The 18,936-nt window shown below is 40.3% G+C and overlaps 1 protein-coding gene across 1 annotated transcript in view; it reads right to left on the bottom strand.

Annotated features, from left to right (window-relative positions):
• Positions 1 to 18,936, bottom strand: part of hectd2 (HECT domain containing 2) — a 131,425-nt gene that overhangs the window by 18,827 nt on the left and 93,662 nt on the right. The window contains exons 13-16 of the mRNA XM_072239745.1: positions 14,069 to 14,201; positions 6,478 to 6,566; positions 3,603 to 3,761; positions 1,077 to 1,151 (exon numbers count right to left, since the gene is read on the bottom strand). Coding sequence (XP_072095846.1) covers positions 1,077 to 1,151; positions 3,603 to 3,761; positions 6,478 to 6,566; positions 14,069 to 14,201 — 456 coding nt within the window. The remainder of the gene's footprint in view (positions 1 to 1,076; positions 1,152 to 3,602; positions 3,762 to 6,477; positions 6,567 to 14,068; positions 14,202 to 18,936) is intronic.

The raw sequence follows: 18,936 nt of genomic DNA, 5'->3' as shown, positions 1-18,936 counted from the left end.
CTCCACAGTGAAGACTGACGCAAAGTACTTATTAATTGTCTGCCATTTCCTTGTAGTCATTTTCCAGTGGTCCAATATCCACTCTCACCTCTCTTTTCTCCTTATATATCTGAAACATGGACAATGTAATGATTGCTCTCAGAGATAGAGGGGTTTATAGCCCTGGCCTGATTAGGAGAGTTGGGGTCGAAAATATAACCATTGAGTGAAGTATGAAGGTAATAAATAAGGATTAGTCTGAAAGTGAGTGGTAGGTAGAAAACAGACTGATTGTACAAAATGAATTTGAAAATCACATTATTATGGTAATCCGAAGGAAGTGGGGGAATTGGGGACCAGGTCTGATGTGTGGTCAACGAGCCAAGTAGGGGCAGGATCAGAACTTTCAGTGAGGTTGGGGTGAAGGAAATCATGGGGTCAGGTGTAACAAACCATGGAAATAGTCAGGGTCAGAAGAGAAGAAATGTGGAGACAATGATAAGAAATTTACTTATTGAGCACATATCCTAGCCCAATGATGTCCTGAGAGTGGCCCAATAACACGTGCACCAGATCAATAAGGATCAGTTTCTTCTTCTAAGTAGCAAGAAAATGATGGCTAGGGAGCAATGTCATCCTGCGCACCCCAGCACGGAGAAAGTCAGGGTGAAGTCACTAAAATGACAGTCAGTGCCACAGTTGAATTTCCAAAGTAGTGCAAAACTAGCAATAGATATTACTTTGAAAATTCAAATGTGCAGTGACTATCACTTGGAAAATAAACATTAATTTTCTGTTGCATTACATTGAAAAAGGATTATGTAATCTAAATTCAAAACAATTCAGAATGATAAATTCCTAATTGCTATTGCGCTCAGAATGAAGTCCCAGTTTGCTCTACATTTAATATGAACACATTACGAGTACCAGCAGAATCAATAAAAATACTGATCACAGAACATTGGTTTTCAAATGCAATTAATATTTCTTCAATATCTTCTCATTAGGATTCACACAATTCATGAATTCAAAATTTTCTACAGAATTACCAAAAGATTTTGTAATTAAGGTAGAATTTGATCAAATTAGAAACCTACTTGAAATGTGGAACCAAAGTCTTCCTCAACATTGCCTTCATAATTGATAAGTGCCAGAAGTCCATCAGCTAAAGCCTTAAAATGATATATTAAAGTGTTAATTCATTTTAGAATGATTAAACTATACTATTCCCTGTCACTCCACTGTAACACTAGAACACTTTAATCCCCCATTCCCTCTGGATTGCCACGTTATTCTGATTTTCAACATCCTTTCATACAATGTCAATGTCAGTCTATTCCCTAGCTCCCCCTCACTTTCACACAAAGCTTTTTTTAAACTTAAGAAAACTAGAAAGTTATTTCACAATGAGCCAATAAGATACTTTGCCACTTCATTCTGGATCTGAATTACTGTGAATTACCCACTTGCATTCACCTGATCTGGATACTGAGAACTGGCTAAGTTGAGCCATCTGGCATAAGAGATCTCCTATGAATTGGTCAGACTGTTAGCGTCAGCTAGGCCTCAGGGGTCATGTCTTGTGACCTGACCTTGAAAAGGCGTTTAAGTTCTTTTTAAACACCTCTGATGATTAAAAACATTATAAAATGCAGTAACATATTTTTGTTTAATGAAAAAAATAATGAATTTAATAAAAATTAATAAATAAATACACTTAATGTGTTGTAAGTAAAGATTATCAAGTTGATGAAACATTTAAAGAACTAGGTTTGCCAGTTAACCACACTAGCCATTTCACTAAGGATCAGTAACTCTTCACCAGATGCAAAATGATTGTGGGCCCCTCATCTCTGTATACTAGTATCCTGCTGTTGGAACCATTGGTATGTCAACAATGGAGTCAGAGGTCAGATGCACTGCCTTCCTCTGTATTTCCAGCTTTTCCATTTCAATGTAAAGTCATGGAAGTCGGAGACAAGGACAAGGTGAGTGACTGACAGAACTATCTGTCAGAAGTGAGTGTTTTCTGTTCTTTCCATGATATATGTTCCCATACTAAGTCCATCTGGTGACTTCAGGAGCCATTCCCTTTCAAGTACCAGCCTAACAAGTCATTCAATTTGAAACCCAATGTTTAATGCTCCATTTCTTGGTTCATAGGAACACTCCTGTTCACTTTTGCACTGAATTCACTCATCAATTTTCCATCTTCTTTGCCTCTGCAGTTTCACTTACATTGAGGTCTTTTTATTGGTTATCATCTTTACAAGATGCTGTTTTATATAAAAAAAATCATCAAACCAAATTGGCCTAGAGTGTACCTAGTGTGTGATTAGACAGTTCTGAAATGAGACAATGAACAAAGAAACTTTGATATATAGTAATCACTGGGTGGAGAGTGGAAGCTCCTGATATCCAGACAACATTTGCTTATATTAAAAAAATGAGGAAAGTATTGATAGGGTCTAGCCCCTGAGAGTCTGAGTCTGTGAATAGTTTGCAATTTAAAGAGATGAGAAGAAGAATAGGTCATGGGGTAGAGAAAATCGAAGGGGAGAAAGAAAATTGATCAAGGGCAAATAATTATTTTTTCAAAATTAGTTTCCAATATGCACTTTGCATAAATAGTGCAATGCAAGCACCAAGTAATATACTATATATTCCCACTGTTAGTTTAAATTAAATGTCCGATTTGCAAAGAAAATTAAAAGCTAAAAACACAAATGCTGGATATTTGAAGAAGAAACAAGAAATGTTGGAAAGATTACTGCAAGTCAGGCAGCATCATGGAAAAGGGAAACTGAGTTTCCTTAACACAGAGATTCTGCAGATGCTGGAAATTCAGAGGGACAAACACAAAATGCTGGAGGAACTCAGCAGGTCAGGCAGCATGTGTGGAAGGGAATAAACATCAACATTTCAGGCTGAGACCCTTCTCCTGCATTTCCTCCACCGTCTTGCATGTGTTGCTTATGTTTCCTTGAACTATTACTGATACCTTCCCTCTGCCTCGTTCTACAGATGTTGAGGTTTTGCTACGTTCTCTATTATGAGGTTTACAAAATTGTTTCCATGAAAAAATGCTCCCATAATGGGTGGTTATTTTATCACATTATCTTCTTGTTGGTAAAGCTTGATAATGATGCAAATAGCTTATCTAAATTCATTGTTCCAATTATGCTCCAAGAAAGCAATCAATGAAATAATTAAAGAATTTCTGTACAGCAGCAGTTCCCAAGCTGGGGTCCATGGACACCTTGGTTAATGGTGGGGTTCATTGCATAAAAAAGGATGGGAACCCCTGCTCGATAGTAATGAGAGAAGGCATAACTTGTTACAATTGTAGAAATGATCATACCTGTTACTGTTTTAGTTACCACAGAACTACACGGCTTTGACACAGACACTTACAGGAAAAACAGACCTCCTTTCTCTGACTGACATGTCTTCTCTGTACATTTGGAGAACTCTTGTGACCCAAAACAGCTCATTATAAAGGATAATGTAGTGAGATAATTAGACATTTAGCAGTAGCTTGTGTGAGTGTCTGACAAAAATAATCTTGAACTTTATGATGTAGTGAGGTAAACTTGAACTGTGGATTCCTCAGGGACACTTACAGGCATAAGCTGGTGCAGGTCATCAAGTGTAAGTGTTGCTATGCCAACGGCAGTATTCTGATCACATGGAGCAACAGGAGGACTCAGTAGTTTTTTATAGCAGCATGGTGGAAACCGAACATCCAACGTAATGCCATTATACAGAGCCAGACCCATCAACTACAGACATGTTAAGGTAAAAGAAAACGTTTTCTCCAAAAGAAGTCAACAAATAAAAAAATTCTAAGAACTATTTATTATCTGAAGGTATGGCACTTTATAATTTTAATCTCTCCCTTTCTGGATTTATTGTAGTTAAATGACTTTGCAAGAACATAAATCTCATTGTTAAAAAAAAGTCCTCAGGTCCTCACATTGTTGAAAATCACACCCAATTATCTATAGCAAGTCTAACTGGTTTCAGCGGGGGAAATTATAACTTATTGCAATTATATCATACTCTCCTGCTTTTGGGACAGCAAAGAAAAAAGTAAAGAAAAGTCCATGCCAGAAGCTTGGGTGAATCACAGCTGATGCTGTGGCTCTTTGCCACCAATTATTTTTTACTGATATACTCTACCACTGAAATGATGTGTGATTAACTCAGAATATTTTGCAGAAAACTTCTGGACCATTGCACTGAAAAACTAGAACTTGTATTTCATAGTTAACCCCTCCGCAGCTGTGTGTCTAATGATAGGGAGGTCGTCAACTACTCTGCTGCAGAGAGATTAGTTAACAAAGGTCCTTAATTAGTTATAACAGGTTAATTGTTAGAGTGGTTTCTTCTTCCTTCAGTTCACAGACATCGGCACACGTGTTAATAACAGCAGGGGCAACAAGGGCATATGGTACACTGTAAGCAAATGGAAAAACAGGGTAATTCATCTGCCAATTAGATTAAAGAATTTAGAAGTAACTGGAGGAAAGTGGAAGAGGGAGCGGAAGAATAGATAAAAGGCGGTCATCATCATTAAGTGCTGTATCATAAGACGTGGACGATCGTGGTCTTGATAAAAGTAGGTGGACAAAAAGGCAAAGATGAAAAGGAAGAAACAAATATTAATATTTTATACACAGTTGAACAACTTATAACACTATAAAAAAGGTGACTGGACAATTGATTACTTGATGTCACTTCTTACCGCGAGTTTAATAGAACGATAATGAGAAACTGCATCAAATTCACAAGAAGGATAATACAAGAAGATAACGACTAAGTGATGAGTCAGCCACTTGTAGAGGTTCAGAAGTAGCAGGGTTTGCTTCCCTGCTACATGAATTAGCTGTAGTTACAGTATGCATCTCTTATTCATTGTTAATTTTCAGAAAATTACGTAACTAGGCTCAAAGTTAGATCTGCAGTAATAGGAAAACTACGAAATGAAGTACCACTCCTGAAGAAAGGAACATTTGAGAACTGTGGCACACTGGAACAGCTAAACGCTGGCAACAAGAAGCATCAGCCTGATTCTCTCCAACTCCAACTAGTCGCATTTGTTCAGGGGAAAAAATATGTTTTTCACATTACGCTGCAAAGATTTTCTGCAATGCAGCATGTCTCCACCCACAGTTCATTTGTGAAATCTGTCCTCTTCCTAATCTATCCCCCATACCATCACCTTTCTTGTAGTGTCCTCTCCCCATACTGTCCTCCAATATGCCCCTGAACACTCCATCTCCCTGTATACACTGTCCCAATACCACTTCACCCCCTCTGCAATCTGTCCCATAACTCCATGCCCTTTCCATTCTGTTCCCTCCACAATCTGTCTCCCACTCTTTCCCACCCATCGTTCATTTCTGGCCTTTCCCCAAGCCCTACAACTGCCCATTTAAGCTCCCCTCTCAATTCCATTCCCTATCCCTTTCTGTCACCCACCCTATGTTCCCTCCCCACTTTGCCCCTCTTCTCACACAGGTGCCACTCCAGCTCCTTGCCCACTCTTTCCCCTCCCTACTTCTATCCCGTGTTTCGTCTGTTCTTAGCACATATCCCATTTATCCTCATGATCTCCACCATCCTATTGTGATTGTGACTCTCACTCACTACAGCAGATCATGGCCTCACCTTTTTCTCCTATAGCCTATTATGGTTTCCTCACATTCTAACCCTATAGATCAATGAGATCCCGATTTCATCCATGCTGATACACCATCTCTTCCCCTACTAGTTAAAACCCAACCTTTCTCCTCCCACTCTTATCCTTGGACTCCCCACTCCTATCCTTGGGACCCCCTCCCCCAATGACTTGCAGTCCATGTCTGTTCCCCATTGCACTGCAATGGAAGAGAACTGTTTGGAGAAGGGCACAGCAGATGGAGTTTCCTGAGCAGCAGGTTTTCGCAATAGTGGACCCCAGAGAAAGATAGGGTCATCAGGCTGTTGTGGGTCCAGTGTTGGCCTTCCAGAGAACAAAGATTACACTTTCTGCACGCAAATGACTGAAATTTCAGAGGTTATAATAGGAATATTTGAAAAAGATTAGTTGCATATTACTAGATCCACAGATGTTTTTGGAAGTAATGAGAGGAACTTCAGGAAGACGTCAGGGCAAACAGCCAGTAACGTTACTCAATGAGAACAACATTTAGCTCCTGGCCTGCAGAGGGTTGTGATACCACATCCTGACAGCAACAGTATGGTTTATTGCTCTGCTCTTTTGGCTGATTTCTATAGCTTTTTGTTCATTTTCAGGTGATTTTGTACTGTGGATTTCAAACTGGAATAAAATTGTTAAACTAAATTGTGCTTAAAGTTCTTTCATAAGAGATTTCTCCCATTTCTCTAAATCTATTTTTTGATAACCTGATGATCTCATTTTAAGGTCTGTTGTTCAAAGTGTTTCCTTAATACTGTCAACAGATTTAATTGAAGTAAATCTGCAAAGGATACAGCTCCAACCAATCGAAATTCAGAGTAGCCTTCACGTTTAAAGTTGCTGAACCAATAAAACCCTGAATCCCGCTGATACTGAAACATACCTGTAAAATAAAGATATCCAGACAGATGGTCAAATATCAGTCCAAATATATTTCAAAGGTTTCAATTGTACTTAGCAACACCAACCTCAGATTCCCTTTAAATACTCCCCCTCTCAATTTAAACCGATGTCCTATTGTTTTAGACTCCCCTTATCATCAGAAAAACACCGTGACCATCCATCTTATCTTTGCTTGTCAGGATTTTATAAACCTTTATAAGTTTCCCCCTTAACATTCCCCCCCCCCCAACCCCACTCCTCACCCCACTCCTCACCTCAGAGAAAAATCCTGAGGTAGTTTTCAGAAATCAGCGAATAATGCAAAGGCTTTGCAAAGTCTGGCATTACTCTCCAAACAACTGTTACCATGTATGGTGTTAATAATTGCAAAGAAGTACACAATCTTCATTTTCCTTTTCCCATGAAATGATTAGCATTAAATTGTAAATTAGGAAGTATTGAATGATGGCGAGTTGCATGAGAGATACAGGGTTAAAACACCAGAACTCCATGTGAAAAAACAATCCAAGCATCTAAATACACAAATCTTTAATTAATCTTCCACCCCCACCAGCTTAAGGACCACACTAACCAAAATATAATCAGTGTAATCCTACTAAAAATCTCCATGGAGATTTTTGGCTATTTTTAAAATGATCATAAGATATATGAGCAGAATTAGTCCATTTGGCCCATCAAGTCTGTTCTGCCATTTCATCGTGGCTGATCCAATTTTCCTCTCAGCCCCAGTTTCCTGCCTTTTCCCAATATTCCTTCATGCCCTGACCAATCAAGCATCTATCAACCTCTGCCTTAAATGTACATAAAGACTTGGCCTCCACAGATGCCTGTGGCAAAGAATTTTCACAGATTTACCACTCTCTGGCTAAAGAATTTCCTCCTAATTTTCATTCTAAAAGGATGCCCCTCTATTCTGAGTCTGTATCCTCTAGTCTTAGACTCTCCCACCATAGGAAACATCTTCTCCATATCCACTCTATCAAGCTGTTCACCATTCAATAGGTTTCAATGAGGTTACCCCTCATTCCTCTGAATCCTAGTAAATACAGGTTCAGAGCCATCAAATACTCTTCATATGACAATCCATTTAATCCTGGAATCATTTTCGTGAAACTCCTTTGAACGCTCTCCAGTTTTAGCACATCCTTTCTACTTTGTAAGGTAAGGGTCCAAAATTGCTCAGAATACTCCAAGTGAAGCCTCACCAGTACTTTATAAAGTCTCATCTTTACATCTTTGCTTTTATATTCTGATCCTCTTGAGATGAATTTGCCAAACTCAGCAGACTTAACCTGCAAATTAATCCTTAGGGAGCCCTTTACACCTCAGTTCTTTGTATTTTCCCTCCATTTAGAAAATAGTCTACCCTTTCATTTCTTCCACCAAAATGTATGACCATACACTTTCCAACACTATATTCCATCTGACACTTCTTTGCCATTATCCTAATCTGTCTAAGTCCTTCTCTTTACTTCCTCAAAACTACCTGCCCTATCACCTATCTTCATATCATCTGCAAACTTTGCAATAAAGCCATCAATTCCATCATCCAAATCATTGATATAAAACGTATAACGAATCGGTCCCAACACAGCCGTCAATGGAACACCACTAGTTACCGGTAGCCAACCCGAAAAGACTCCCTTTAATCCCACTCTTTGCCTCCTGCAATCAGTCACTGCTTTATCCATGCTAGAAACTTTATACCATGGGTTTGTAGCTTGTTAAGCAGCCTCATGTGTGGCACCTTGTCAAAGGCCTTCTGAAAATCCAAGTACACAACATTAACTATTTCTCCTTTGTCTATCCTGCTGGTTATTTCTTCAAAGAATTCCAGCATATCTGTCTGGCAAAATTTTCCCTTGAGGAAACTATGCTGACTATAGCCTATTTTATCATGTGCCTCCAAGTACCCTGAGATCTCATCCTTAATAATCAACTCCAACATCTTCCTAACCACTGAGATCAGAGTAACTGTATCATAACTTCCTTTCTTGTGCCTCTTTCCCTTTGTGAAGAGTGGAGTGACATTTGCAATTACCCAGTCTTCTAGAACCATTCCAGAATCTAGTGGTCATTATTAATGCCTTCACAATCTCTTCAGCCACTGCTTTCAGAACCCTGGAGTGTACATCATCTGACTTATCTACTTTCAGACCTTTCAGTTTCCCAAGAACCTTCTCTTTAGTAATAATAGCTTCACACACCTCATGACCCCGACACCTGGAACTTCACCAAACTGCTAGTGCCTTCCACAGTGAAAATGCAAAATACTTAGTTAGTTCATCCGCCATTTCCTTGTCCCCCATTACTACCTCTCCAGCATCTTTTTCCAGCGGTCCAATATCCACTCTCACCTCTCTTTTACACTTAATGTATCTGAATAAATTTCTAGTATCCTCTTTATTATTATTGTCTAGCTTACTTTTTTATTCCATCTTTACCTTTTTTAGTTGCCTTCTGTTAAAAGCTGCCCAATCCTCTAACTTCCCATTAATTTTTGCTCTATTATATGCCCTCTCTTTGTCTTTTATGTTGGCTTTGATTTCTCTTGTTAGCCTCGGTTGTGTCATCTTGCCTTTAGAATACTTCTTCGTCTTTGAGATAGGTATATATATCCTGTGCCTTTTGAATTGCTTCCTGAAATTCCAGCTGTTGTTGCTCTGCCATCATCCCTGTCAGTGTTTTCTTCCAATTAATTCTGGCCACCTTTTCTCTCATGCCTCAGTAATTCCCTTTACTCCATTGTAATACTGATACATCTGACTTTAGCTTCTCCTCAAATTTCAGGGTGAATTCAATCATATTATGATCACTTTCTCCTAAGGGTTCTTTTAACTTAAGCTCTCTAGTCGATTCTGGTTCATTGCACAACACCCAATCCAAAAAAGCTAATCCAGTAGTGGGCTCAACCACGAGCTGCTCTAAAAAACCATTTCATAGGCACGCTAGACATGCACTCTCCTCGAATCCAGTGCCAACCTGATTTTTCCAATCTTCTTGCATATTGAAGTCCCCCATGGCTATTATAACATTGCCCTTTTGGCATGTATTTTCTATCTCCCACTGTAATTTTTTAGGCCACATCTTTACTTCTGTTTGGGGGGGGGTGGTCTATATACAACTCCCATCGGGATCTTTTTACTTTTGCAGTCCCTTAGCTCTATCTACAATGATTCAACAACTTCCAACCCTATGTCACCTCTTTCTGACAATTTCATTTTTTACCAGCAGAGCAATGCTGCCCCCTCTGCCTTCCTGCCTGTCCTATCGAAACAATGTGTATCCTTGGACATTAAGCTCCCGGCTACGTATAATCTTTTAGCCATGATTCAGTGATGCCTGCAACATCAAACCTGCCAGTCTGCAACTGTGCTACAAGCTCATCAACCTTATTCCATATACTGCATGCATAACACCTTCACTCCTGTATTCACCCTTTTCAATTTTGTCCACCTTTTACATCACAACTCATCCTTTTGACTGCAATTTTGATTTCTCAACAGCCTCTCCTCACTAATCATAGTTTCAGTTTGTAAACCAGCTACCTCATCTTCAGGACTATCACTCCAGTTCCCATCCTCTGCCAAATTAATTTATACGCTCTCAAACATCTCTGGCCAACCTTCCCGCAAGGATACTGGACCCCGTCTGGTTCAGGTGTAACCTGTCCCCTTTGTACAGGTTGTACCTTCCCCACAAGAGATCCAATGATCCATAAATCTGAACCCCTGTCCCTTGCACCAGTTCCTCAGCCATGCATTCGGCTGCCAAATCATCCTATTCCTACCCTCACAGGGACATGGCACAGGCAGTAATCTAGAGATTACTGCCCTGGAGGTCCTGGTTCTCAGCTTTCTACCTAGCTCCCTAAAATCCCTCGTCAGAACCTCCTCATCTTGTCTACCTATGTCATTGGAGCCAATATGCACCAAAACTTTTGGCTGCTCACCCTCACCTTTGAGAATGCTGTGGACCTGATCTGAGACATCCCTGATCCTGGCACCAGGGAGGCAACATACAATCCGGGTGTCTCTTTCGCACCCACAGAATCTTGTCTCTGTTCCTCTGACTAAGGTATCTCCCATCAACACTGCAGTCATCTTCACCTCTCTGCTCTTCTGGGCCACAGCACCAGAGTCAGTGCCAGATCACTGTGGCTCCCCTGGTAGATCATCCACCTCAATAGTATCTAAAGTTGTATACTTATTATTGAGGGGAGCAGTCACAAGTGTACTCTGCACCTGCTGTGGATTTCCCCTTCTTCTCCTGATAGTCACCCAGTTACCTGTCTCCTGCAACCTAGGGGTGACTACCTCCCTATGGCCCATGTCTCTCACCTCCCATTCTCCCGTACGAGTTGCGATGCATAATATTACATGGACTTACATCTTCAAATCAATGACTAAGTTGTCAGGTTTCTGTTCTTATGAACTGGATATCAGTCAAGTTCAGATTCTAAATGCTGCCACTCACTTGCCTTTTGCTGGAAGCAAGCATCCAAAATTAGTTCTGCTGTTTTGTAGACCTAGCTAAGGTCATTAAATCTTGTTAAATGAAATTTATTCAACTTTGTAAATCGCTAACTATTTTGGAACTCTAATGCAAGTGGGGCAATTAATCCAACTGAGGCATTAAATGTCACCAGGTTCAGATATGGCCCAAGTGCGGAGTGAGAGTCACTGAAGCAGGTTGATAGATCAGAGACTTTAATGCGAACAATGTTAAAAGGAAAGAAAACAATAAACACTAGCCCAATCAGGGCCATTAAATAAAACTCTCAAATGGAAAACGAAGCCTACACTGCAGCTGAAAAGAACAACTGGATATAAAACAAATACCACTAGTCTTCAGAGTCAGTTGACTCGACAGTCCAATTTCTCAGGCAAGACAGAATGCAAGCAGCGAAGTGTATCTGTGTCCAAGTCTCGACAAATACTACGATGGAATGAATGGAGTTAAATACTATGACAATGAAATAATAATTAGCTGACACACGCATATTCATGAGCGCAATTGCCATATCTACTTGCTGCCAAATCCGTGGTTGTGACATTTAAAAAGAGTAAAGAATATTCTAAGACAGACATAGAGAGAAATCTCAAAGCAGGCCAAGAACAAGTGAGCAAAGTATAGATAGATGTAGGGTGATCAGGGTGACTTGTGGGCTAGCGGAAGTACGGAGCACCTTACACTTCCTTTGGTAGGGACGTATGTTCACCCCGCTGCCCAAAATATATTCTTAATTAAAATACTTAACATACATTTTTCATTTAATTTCCTTAACAATTGGAATCATGGCAAAACTCTGTATGTGTTCAAATTGTCCATTGACTACTTTTAAACTTTAAACACAATTTCTGTAACCACATACATCTGATGCAGCTACTGTTCAACAGTTTATGATACACTGAATATTGTGTAAGGGCAGCAAGCTGGTACATCTCGCAGAACTGCTTCATCATAGCTCTAGTGATGTCTGGTGCTGTCCCTGGAGTTTGCACATTATTCCTCTGACCATGTGGTTTCACCCAGGTTTGCTCCCACATTACAAAGACATGTGGGTTAACTGACCATGGTAAATTGCCCCAGTGTGTGTGCAAGTGGTAGAATCTGGAGGAACTGTCAGAATTTGTGGAAAATAGGATACTGGAAAAATTAGTGGAAAATGTGATCACTATGAACCAGTTAGTTCTCACGGGATAAACTAGCTCCTTCCTATATCATAAGGAAATATGCCTCATTTGAGTGGTATAGATAGGCTTTTTCCAATGAGATTGGGTGAGACTAGAACTGGAGGTCACGGGTTAAGGGTGAAAGGTGAAATGTCTCAGGGAAACATGAGGGGCAGCTTCTTCACTCAGAGGGTGGTGTGAGTGAGGAACAAGCTGCCAGAGGAAGTAGTGGATACGGGTTCAGTTTCAACATTTAAGCGAAGTTTGGATATATACACAGTGGGAGGGCTGATATCCAGATGTGGGTCGATGGGACTAACTAGGCAGGATAACAGTTCAGCAAGGACTGGGTAGGCCAAAGGACCTTTTTCTGTGCTGTAGTGCTCTATTACTCTATAACTAAACTAAACTAGCATTATACAACTAGTTGGAAATAGTTGACTTGCAATTATTATTTATATGTTAGGCTCACTTTTTATACTTTGGTCAAAGGAATATATATTAACCTAGCAAATAGAAGTTATACTATGCTTATTGACCTAATTGAGGCACTCTGTTCAAACTTAATCAATCTACTTGCATCATCCTAGTTCAGAAGAGTTTAGCTGATCAGCCCAGCACTGATGTTTCCAAACAGACATTGATGTTTTGACGTCAGGTGGCCTGTCGTGCAACACTAAAGGGTTACACTCACCGCATAGCAGCTCAGAAGCATCACTACTAAAACATTTCCCTCTGTTTTGTACATGCACTTTAAATGAGCAGCAATCACTTGTCCATCATTCAAAATTCCACTGTTCTGAAACCTGCGCTCAATAGGTTTCTGAACAGTGGAGGGATGAAGGGGTACAGGGATGGTGGTTGGGAAAGGTACTGAAGAAGAAGATTGGCATTGATCTTGATGAACGGTAGAACAGACTCCACTGGCCAGAGGTCACCTCTTGTCTTTATTTCTCATTTTCTTAGAAAGAAACAAAAGAGGATAATAGGACAAGGGTGACTCCTGACCTCACTATCTATCTCGTTATGACCTTGTACCTTATTGCTTACCGCACGGCAGCTGCTACGCTTCATTCTGTATTGTTATTTGTTTGCCTCGTTCTGATTCAATGCACTAACTATCTGATCTGTGCGGACAGTATGCAAATATAAGCTTTTCACTCTATCTCCGTACATGTGACAAGAACAAAGCAATTCCAATCAAATCTACCGGCAGTAAAATAGGGGAAAACAGTGGACAGGTGATATGGAAGGTGATGCAACTGAAGGTAGAACTTCTGGATTGGAAGAATGCCATTGTTAATTGGGTAATCTTGCCAGGGTAAAGTGAAACCAATGAAGTCAGGTAAATCTGTAAATAGAAGACTGCTTTTTGAGGTATTTCAAGTATAGATTAGGTGCATTCCTTCAAAGGATAAAGGGAGAGGATTGAAAGCTAGGGCTCCCTGGAGGATGAAAAAAATTGTTTTGTGATTAAAAGAAACAAAAGAGGGAAGCATGAACCATGTCAGACGAATAATTCAATTAAGAACAGGCTGAATATAGCGCAGCGAGACCTGAAGTGAAACGGAAAGCAAGGCAAGCACAGAGGGAACATGAAAACTGAAGTGTAGTTAATTTATGGGAGGACTGAACATTTCTGTGGATTTGCGAATGGCAAGCAGGAACAAAGAGAAAGGCTGGGACGAATGAGGGACTCATAGTTAATCAATGCATGGTGCCAGTGGGCAAGGATACTGTAAATACTGAGTGAGTTGTTTCTAATGGCCAGTGCATTCATGTATTAACTTTATCGTTTTTGCCTCACCATAATCCGATTGGAAGATCTGTCGAATAAGTAGGAGAAACCACTCTTTTGTCAGGCCACCCATGTCTAATCCAGCTTCTCCAACAAATGTGACTTTCAATTTTTTCTTCAAATCTGCCCTTTTTCTTGTTAACTGCAAATGTAAAGAGATGGTCATAAAGCAGGTCACATAGAGAATACAAGTACATTTTAAATTTTAAAATAGGATTATGCAAAATGGAAAAAGTAACATGGATTATATAAAGAGCAACATTGTAAAAGTCTATATATTTTATATTAAATAGAAATAAAATTTACTACCTGCACTATTTTAAAGGCAATTTTGACAGCTGAGGAATTACTTACAATTACAAGCTGACATTAAAACAAGTTATTATTTGACAAAGTAGTCTGACAGGACATTGCTTGTACTTTGTTTGTATGAACTACCCCTTAGAAGTTCTTTTAGTAAAAATGTTTGCACCTGTTATATGTAAACCACAAATGAAAAAGCATTTTGTGCCTGTTTAGCAAAGCTGGTGCCCATTTCTGGTAAGGCCTTGCCCACCAGGAAGTTGGACTAGAAACTTCCACTCGTGATTCACCTTCATGCAGGTTTGATTTGCCTGTGTATAAATAATCATGTTATCATGGTGCTTGTTTCTGACTGACAATGGGTCAAAACGCTGCAACCTGTGGTTTATGTTATCCACATACAGTATCAGAGAATCAGAGAGAGAGCCATTGCTAAGTCTTCGAGTCCACTGGGAAAGTTGAATCCCAATCTCTACAAATCCACAAGTAAACTGGAGTCTTAGGCTGGAGACGGCCTGTTCTGGGTGGGGGGGGGGGTGAGTTGGAGGGAGGAATGGGGCCTGTTTTACTGTTCTTGTTTTGTTGCTTGGTGTATTCTGTTTTGTTGTGTTCTGCTCAGCATTGTGTGTGTGTGCTCTGTTTGCACTGGAATGCATGGCAATGCTTGTGAGCTGCCCCAGCACATCGTGTTGCTTGTTAATGCAAACAACGTTCAAAGTTCAAAGTAAATTTTATTATCAGAGTACATATGTTTATGTCACTATAAACAACCCTGACATTTATTTTCTTGCAAGCATACTCAGCAAATCTATCAAAGAGTAACTACAACAGGATCAATGAAAGATCAACCAGAGTGCAGAAGACAACAAACTGTGCAAATGCAAATATACAGTGGCTTGCAAATGTTTGGGCACCCTGGTCAAAATTTCTGTTACTGTGAATAGTTAAGTGAGTAGAAGATGAACTGATCTCCAAAAGTCATAAATGTTAAAGATGAAACATTCTTTTCAACATTTTAAGCAAGATTTGTGTATTATTTTTGTTTTGTATAATTTTAGCGTGAAAAAAAAGGAAAGGAGCACCATGCAAAAGTTTGGGCACCCCAAGAGATTTGAGCTCTCAGATAACTTTTACCAAAGTCTCAGACCTTAATTAGCTTGTTAGGGCTATGGCTTGTTCACAGTCACCGTTAGGAAAGGCCTGGTGATGCAAATTTCAAAGCTTTATAAATACTCTGACTCCTCAAACCTTGTCCCAACAATCAGCAGCCATGGGCTCCTCTTAGCAGCTGCCTAGCACTCTGAAAATTAAAATAAATGATGCCCACAAAGCAGGAGAAGGCTATAAGAAGATAGCAAAGTGTTTTCAGGTGGCCATTTCCTCAGTTCGTAATGTAATTAAGAAATGGCAGTTAACAGGAATAGTGGAGATCAAGTTGAGGTCTGGGAGACCAAGAAAACTTTCCGAGAGAACTGCTCGTAGGATTGCGAGAAAGGCAAATCAAAACCCCTGTTTGACTGCAAAAGACCTTCAGGAAGATTTAGCAGACTCTGGAGTGGTGGTGCACTGTTCTACTGTGCGGCGACACCTGCATAAATATGACTTTCATGGAAGAGTCATCAGAAGAAAACCTTTCTTGCATCCTCACCACAAAATTCAGCGTCAGAAGTTTGCAAAGGAACATCTAAACAAGCCTGATGCATTTTGGAAACAAGTCCTGTGGACTAATAAAAGTTAAAATAGAACTTCTTGGCCGCAATGAGCAAAGGTATGTTTGGAGAAAAAAGGGTGCAGAATTTCACCCCCAGCTGTTAAGCACGGGGGTGGATCGATCATGCTTTGGGCTTGTGTTGCAGCCAGTGGCACGGGGAACATTTCACTGGTAGAGGGAAGAATGAATTCAATTAAATACCAGCAAGTTCTGGAAGCAAACATCACACCGTCTGTAAAAAAGCCAAAGGTGAAAAGAGGATGGCTTCTGTAACAGGATAATGATCCTAAGCACACCTCAAAATCCACAATGGACTACCTCAAGAGGCACAAGCTGAAGGTTTTGCCATGGCCCTCACAGTCCCCTGACCTAAACATCATAGAAAATCTGTGGATAGACCTCAAAAGAGCAGTGCCTACAAGACGGCCCAAGAATCTCACAGAACTAGAAGCCTTTTGCAAGGAAGAATGGCCAAAAATCCCCTAAACAAGAATTGAAAGACTCTTAGCTGCCTACAGAAAGCGTTTACAAGCTGTGATACTTGCCAAAGGGGGTGTTACTAAGTACTGACCATGCAGGGTGCACAAACTTTTGCTTTGGGCCCTTTTCCTTTTCTGTTATTTTGAAACTGTAAAAGATGGAAATAAAGAGTAATCTTGTTTAAAATGTTAAAGAAATATGTCATCTTTAACTTTATGCCTTTTGGAAATCAGGTCATCTTTTACTCGCTAAGCTGTCCACAGAAACAGAAATTTTGACCAGGGGTGCCCAAACTTTTGCATGCCACTGTAAATAAATAGGAATAAATAATGAGAGCATGAAATAACAAGTTAAAGAGTCGTTAGAGTGAGATCATTGGTTTTGGGAATATCTCAATGGAAGGGTAAGTGAGTGTAGTTATCCTCTTTTGTTCAAGAGTCTGATGGTTGAGGGGTAGTAACTGCTCTTGAACCTGGTAGTGTGAGTCCTGAGGCTCTTGTACCTTCTACCTGATGGCAGCAGTGAGAAAAGTGCATAGCCTGGGTAGTGAAGATCTTTGATGATAGATGCTGCTTTCCTACGACAGCGTTTCATGTAGATGTTCTCAATGGTTGGGAGGGATTTACTGGGCCAAATCCACTATCTTTTGTAGGATTTTCCATTCAGAGGTATTTGTGTTCCATACCAGGCCATGGTGCAGCCAATCAATATACTGTCCACTACACATCTATAGAAGTTTGTCAAAGTTTTTGATGTTATGCCGATTCTCCCGCAGACTCCTAAGGGAGTAAAGGTGTTGTCGTGCTTTCTTTGCAATTGCAGTTATATGTTGATTCCAAGACAAGTCCACTGAAAATGGTAACACCCAGGAATTTAAAATTGCTAACCTCCACCTCTGATCCTCTGATGAGGACTGGCTCATGGACCTTTGGTTCCCTCCTCCTGAAGATTAGAATCAGTTCCTTGGTCTTGTTGACATTGAGTGAGTGGTTGTTGTTGTGGCACCACTCAGCAAAATTTTCAATCCCTCTCCTCTATGCTGATTCATCGCCACCAACAGTGGTGCCAACCGCAAAGTTAACTATGGTGTTGGAGCTGTTCTTAGCCACACAGTAATAGGTGTAAAGTAAGTAGAGCAGGGGGCTAAGCACACAGCCCTGTGGAGATTGTGGAGGAGGTGTTTTTGCCAATCCAAACTGACTGGGGTCTCATGTGAGGAAATCCAGGATTGAATTGTATAAGGACGTATTGAGGCCAAGGTCTTGGAGCTTATTGATTAGTTTTGATGGGATTATGGTATTAAATGCCGAGCTGTAATCAATAAAGAGCATCCTAATGTATGCACGTTTGCTGTCCAGATGTTCCAGGGTTGTGTGAAGAACCAATGAGATGGTATCTGCTGAGGCCCTGTTGCTCCAGTAGGCGAATTGGAGCAGATCCAAGCTGCCTGTCAGGCAGGAGCTGGTATGTTTCATCACTGACATCTCAAAACACTTCATCACTGTGGATGTAAATGCAACTCGGTGATAATCATTGAGGCAGTTCACCATGCTCTTCCTGGGCACCGGTATAATTGAAGCCTGCTTGAAGTACCACATCCTGTTGAAGTGAGAGGTTAAAGATATCGGTGAACACACCAGCCGGTTGTTCTGCACAGGTCTCTAGTGGATGGCAGGTACGTACGTTTTCCTTGGATTCACACTCCTTGGATTTCACTGTATGTTTTGAAGTACACATGCTAAGTAAGTAAATATAAATCTGAAGGAGAAGACCATGCAGAAAATCAGAAATCATACTGAATTAAAGCACGCAATTGAAGCTCGACTTCCTTTCCATTGACTCCCACAATTGATCTCACGTGTTGCTTTTCTTCGATGGGCACCACATATAAAACTTGCAGCACCTGTGAACCAGGTGCTGTGACCTCTGGACCCAATAGAACCCAATAGACCATAAGGCATATATAAGTGCTCCAAGAGTAGCGTAGGCAATGGAAGGGATTATGGCTAATGTCTGTCAAGTGCAAGTCAGCCCAAGGCTTCCAAACACAGAGAAAATGATGACCATGTTGCAGTTGGTTTAGTGGCACCCAGTGTGGCATTAGGGCAAAACCTTGCATCCAAAAAATGTACCAAAAATAGGTCAAATCCAAATTTTTACAATTAGCAAGAATTTTTTGTTCCTTTCATGTATCTTTTAAGGCAGACAAGCAAACCAACCGGTTCAGATTGTTTACGATGTGGTTGTGTGTTATTTACAGCTCTCTTCCTATCCCCTTCTTAATCATCTTTGCTTTGTACTGTCTTGTGCATGAAGACTTTGGTTGCAGTTGATAATATTCTCATTCAATTTGTAACCTTTTCTTTTCACTCTGAAAAAAAGA

Source organism: Mobula birostris, chromosome 21, assembly GCF_030028105.1.
Source record: "Mobula birostris isolate sMobBir1 chromosome 21, sMobBir1.hap1, whole genome shotgun sequence".
NCBI classification, from domain to species: Eukaryota; Metazoa; Chordata; class Chondrichthyes; order Myliobatiformes; family Myliobatidae; genus Mobula; species Mobula birostris.
This window is presented reverse-complemented; position numbering and strand designations above follow the sequence as displayed.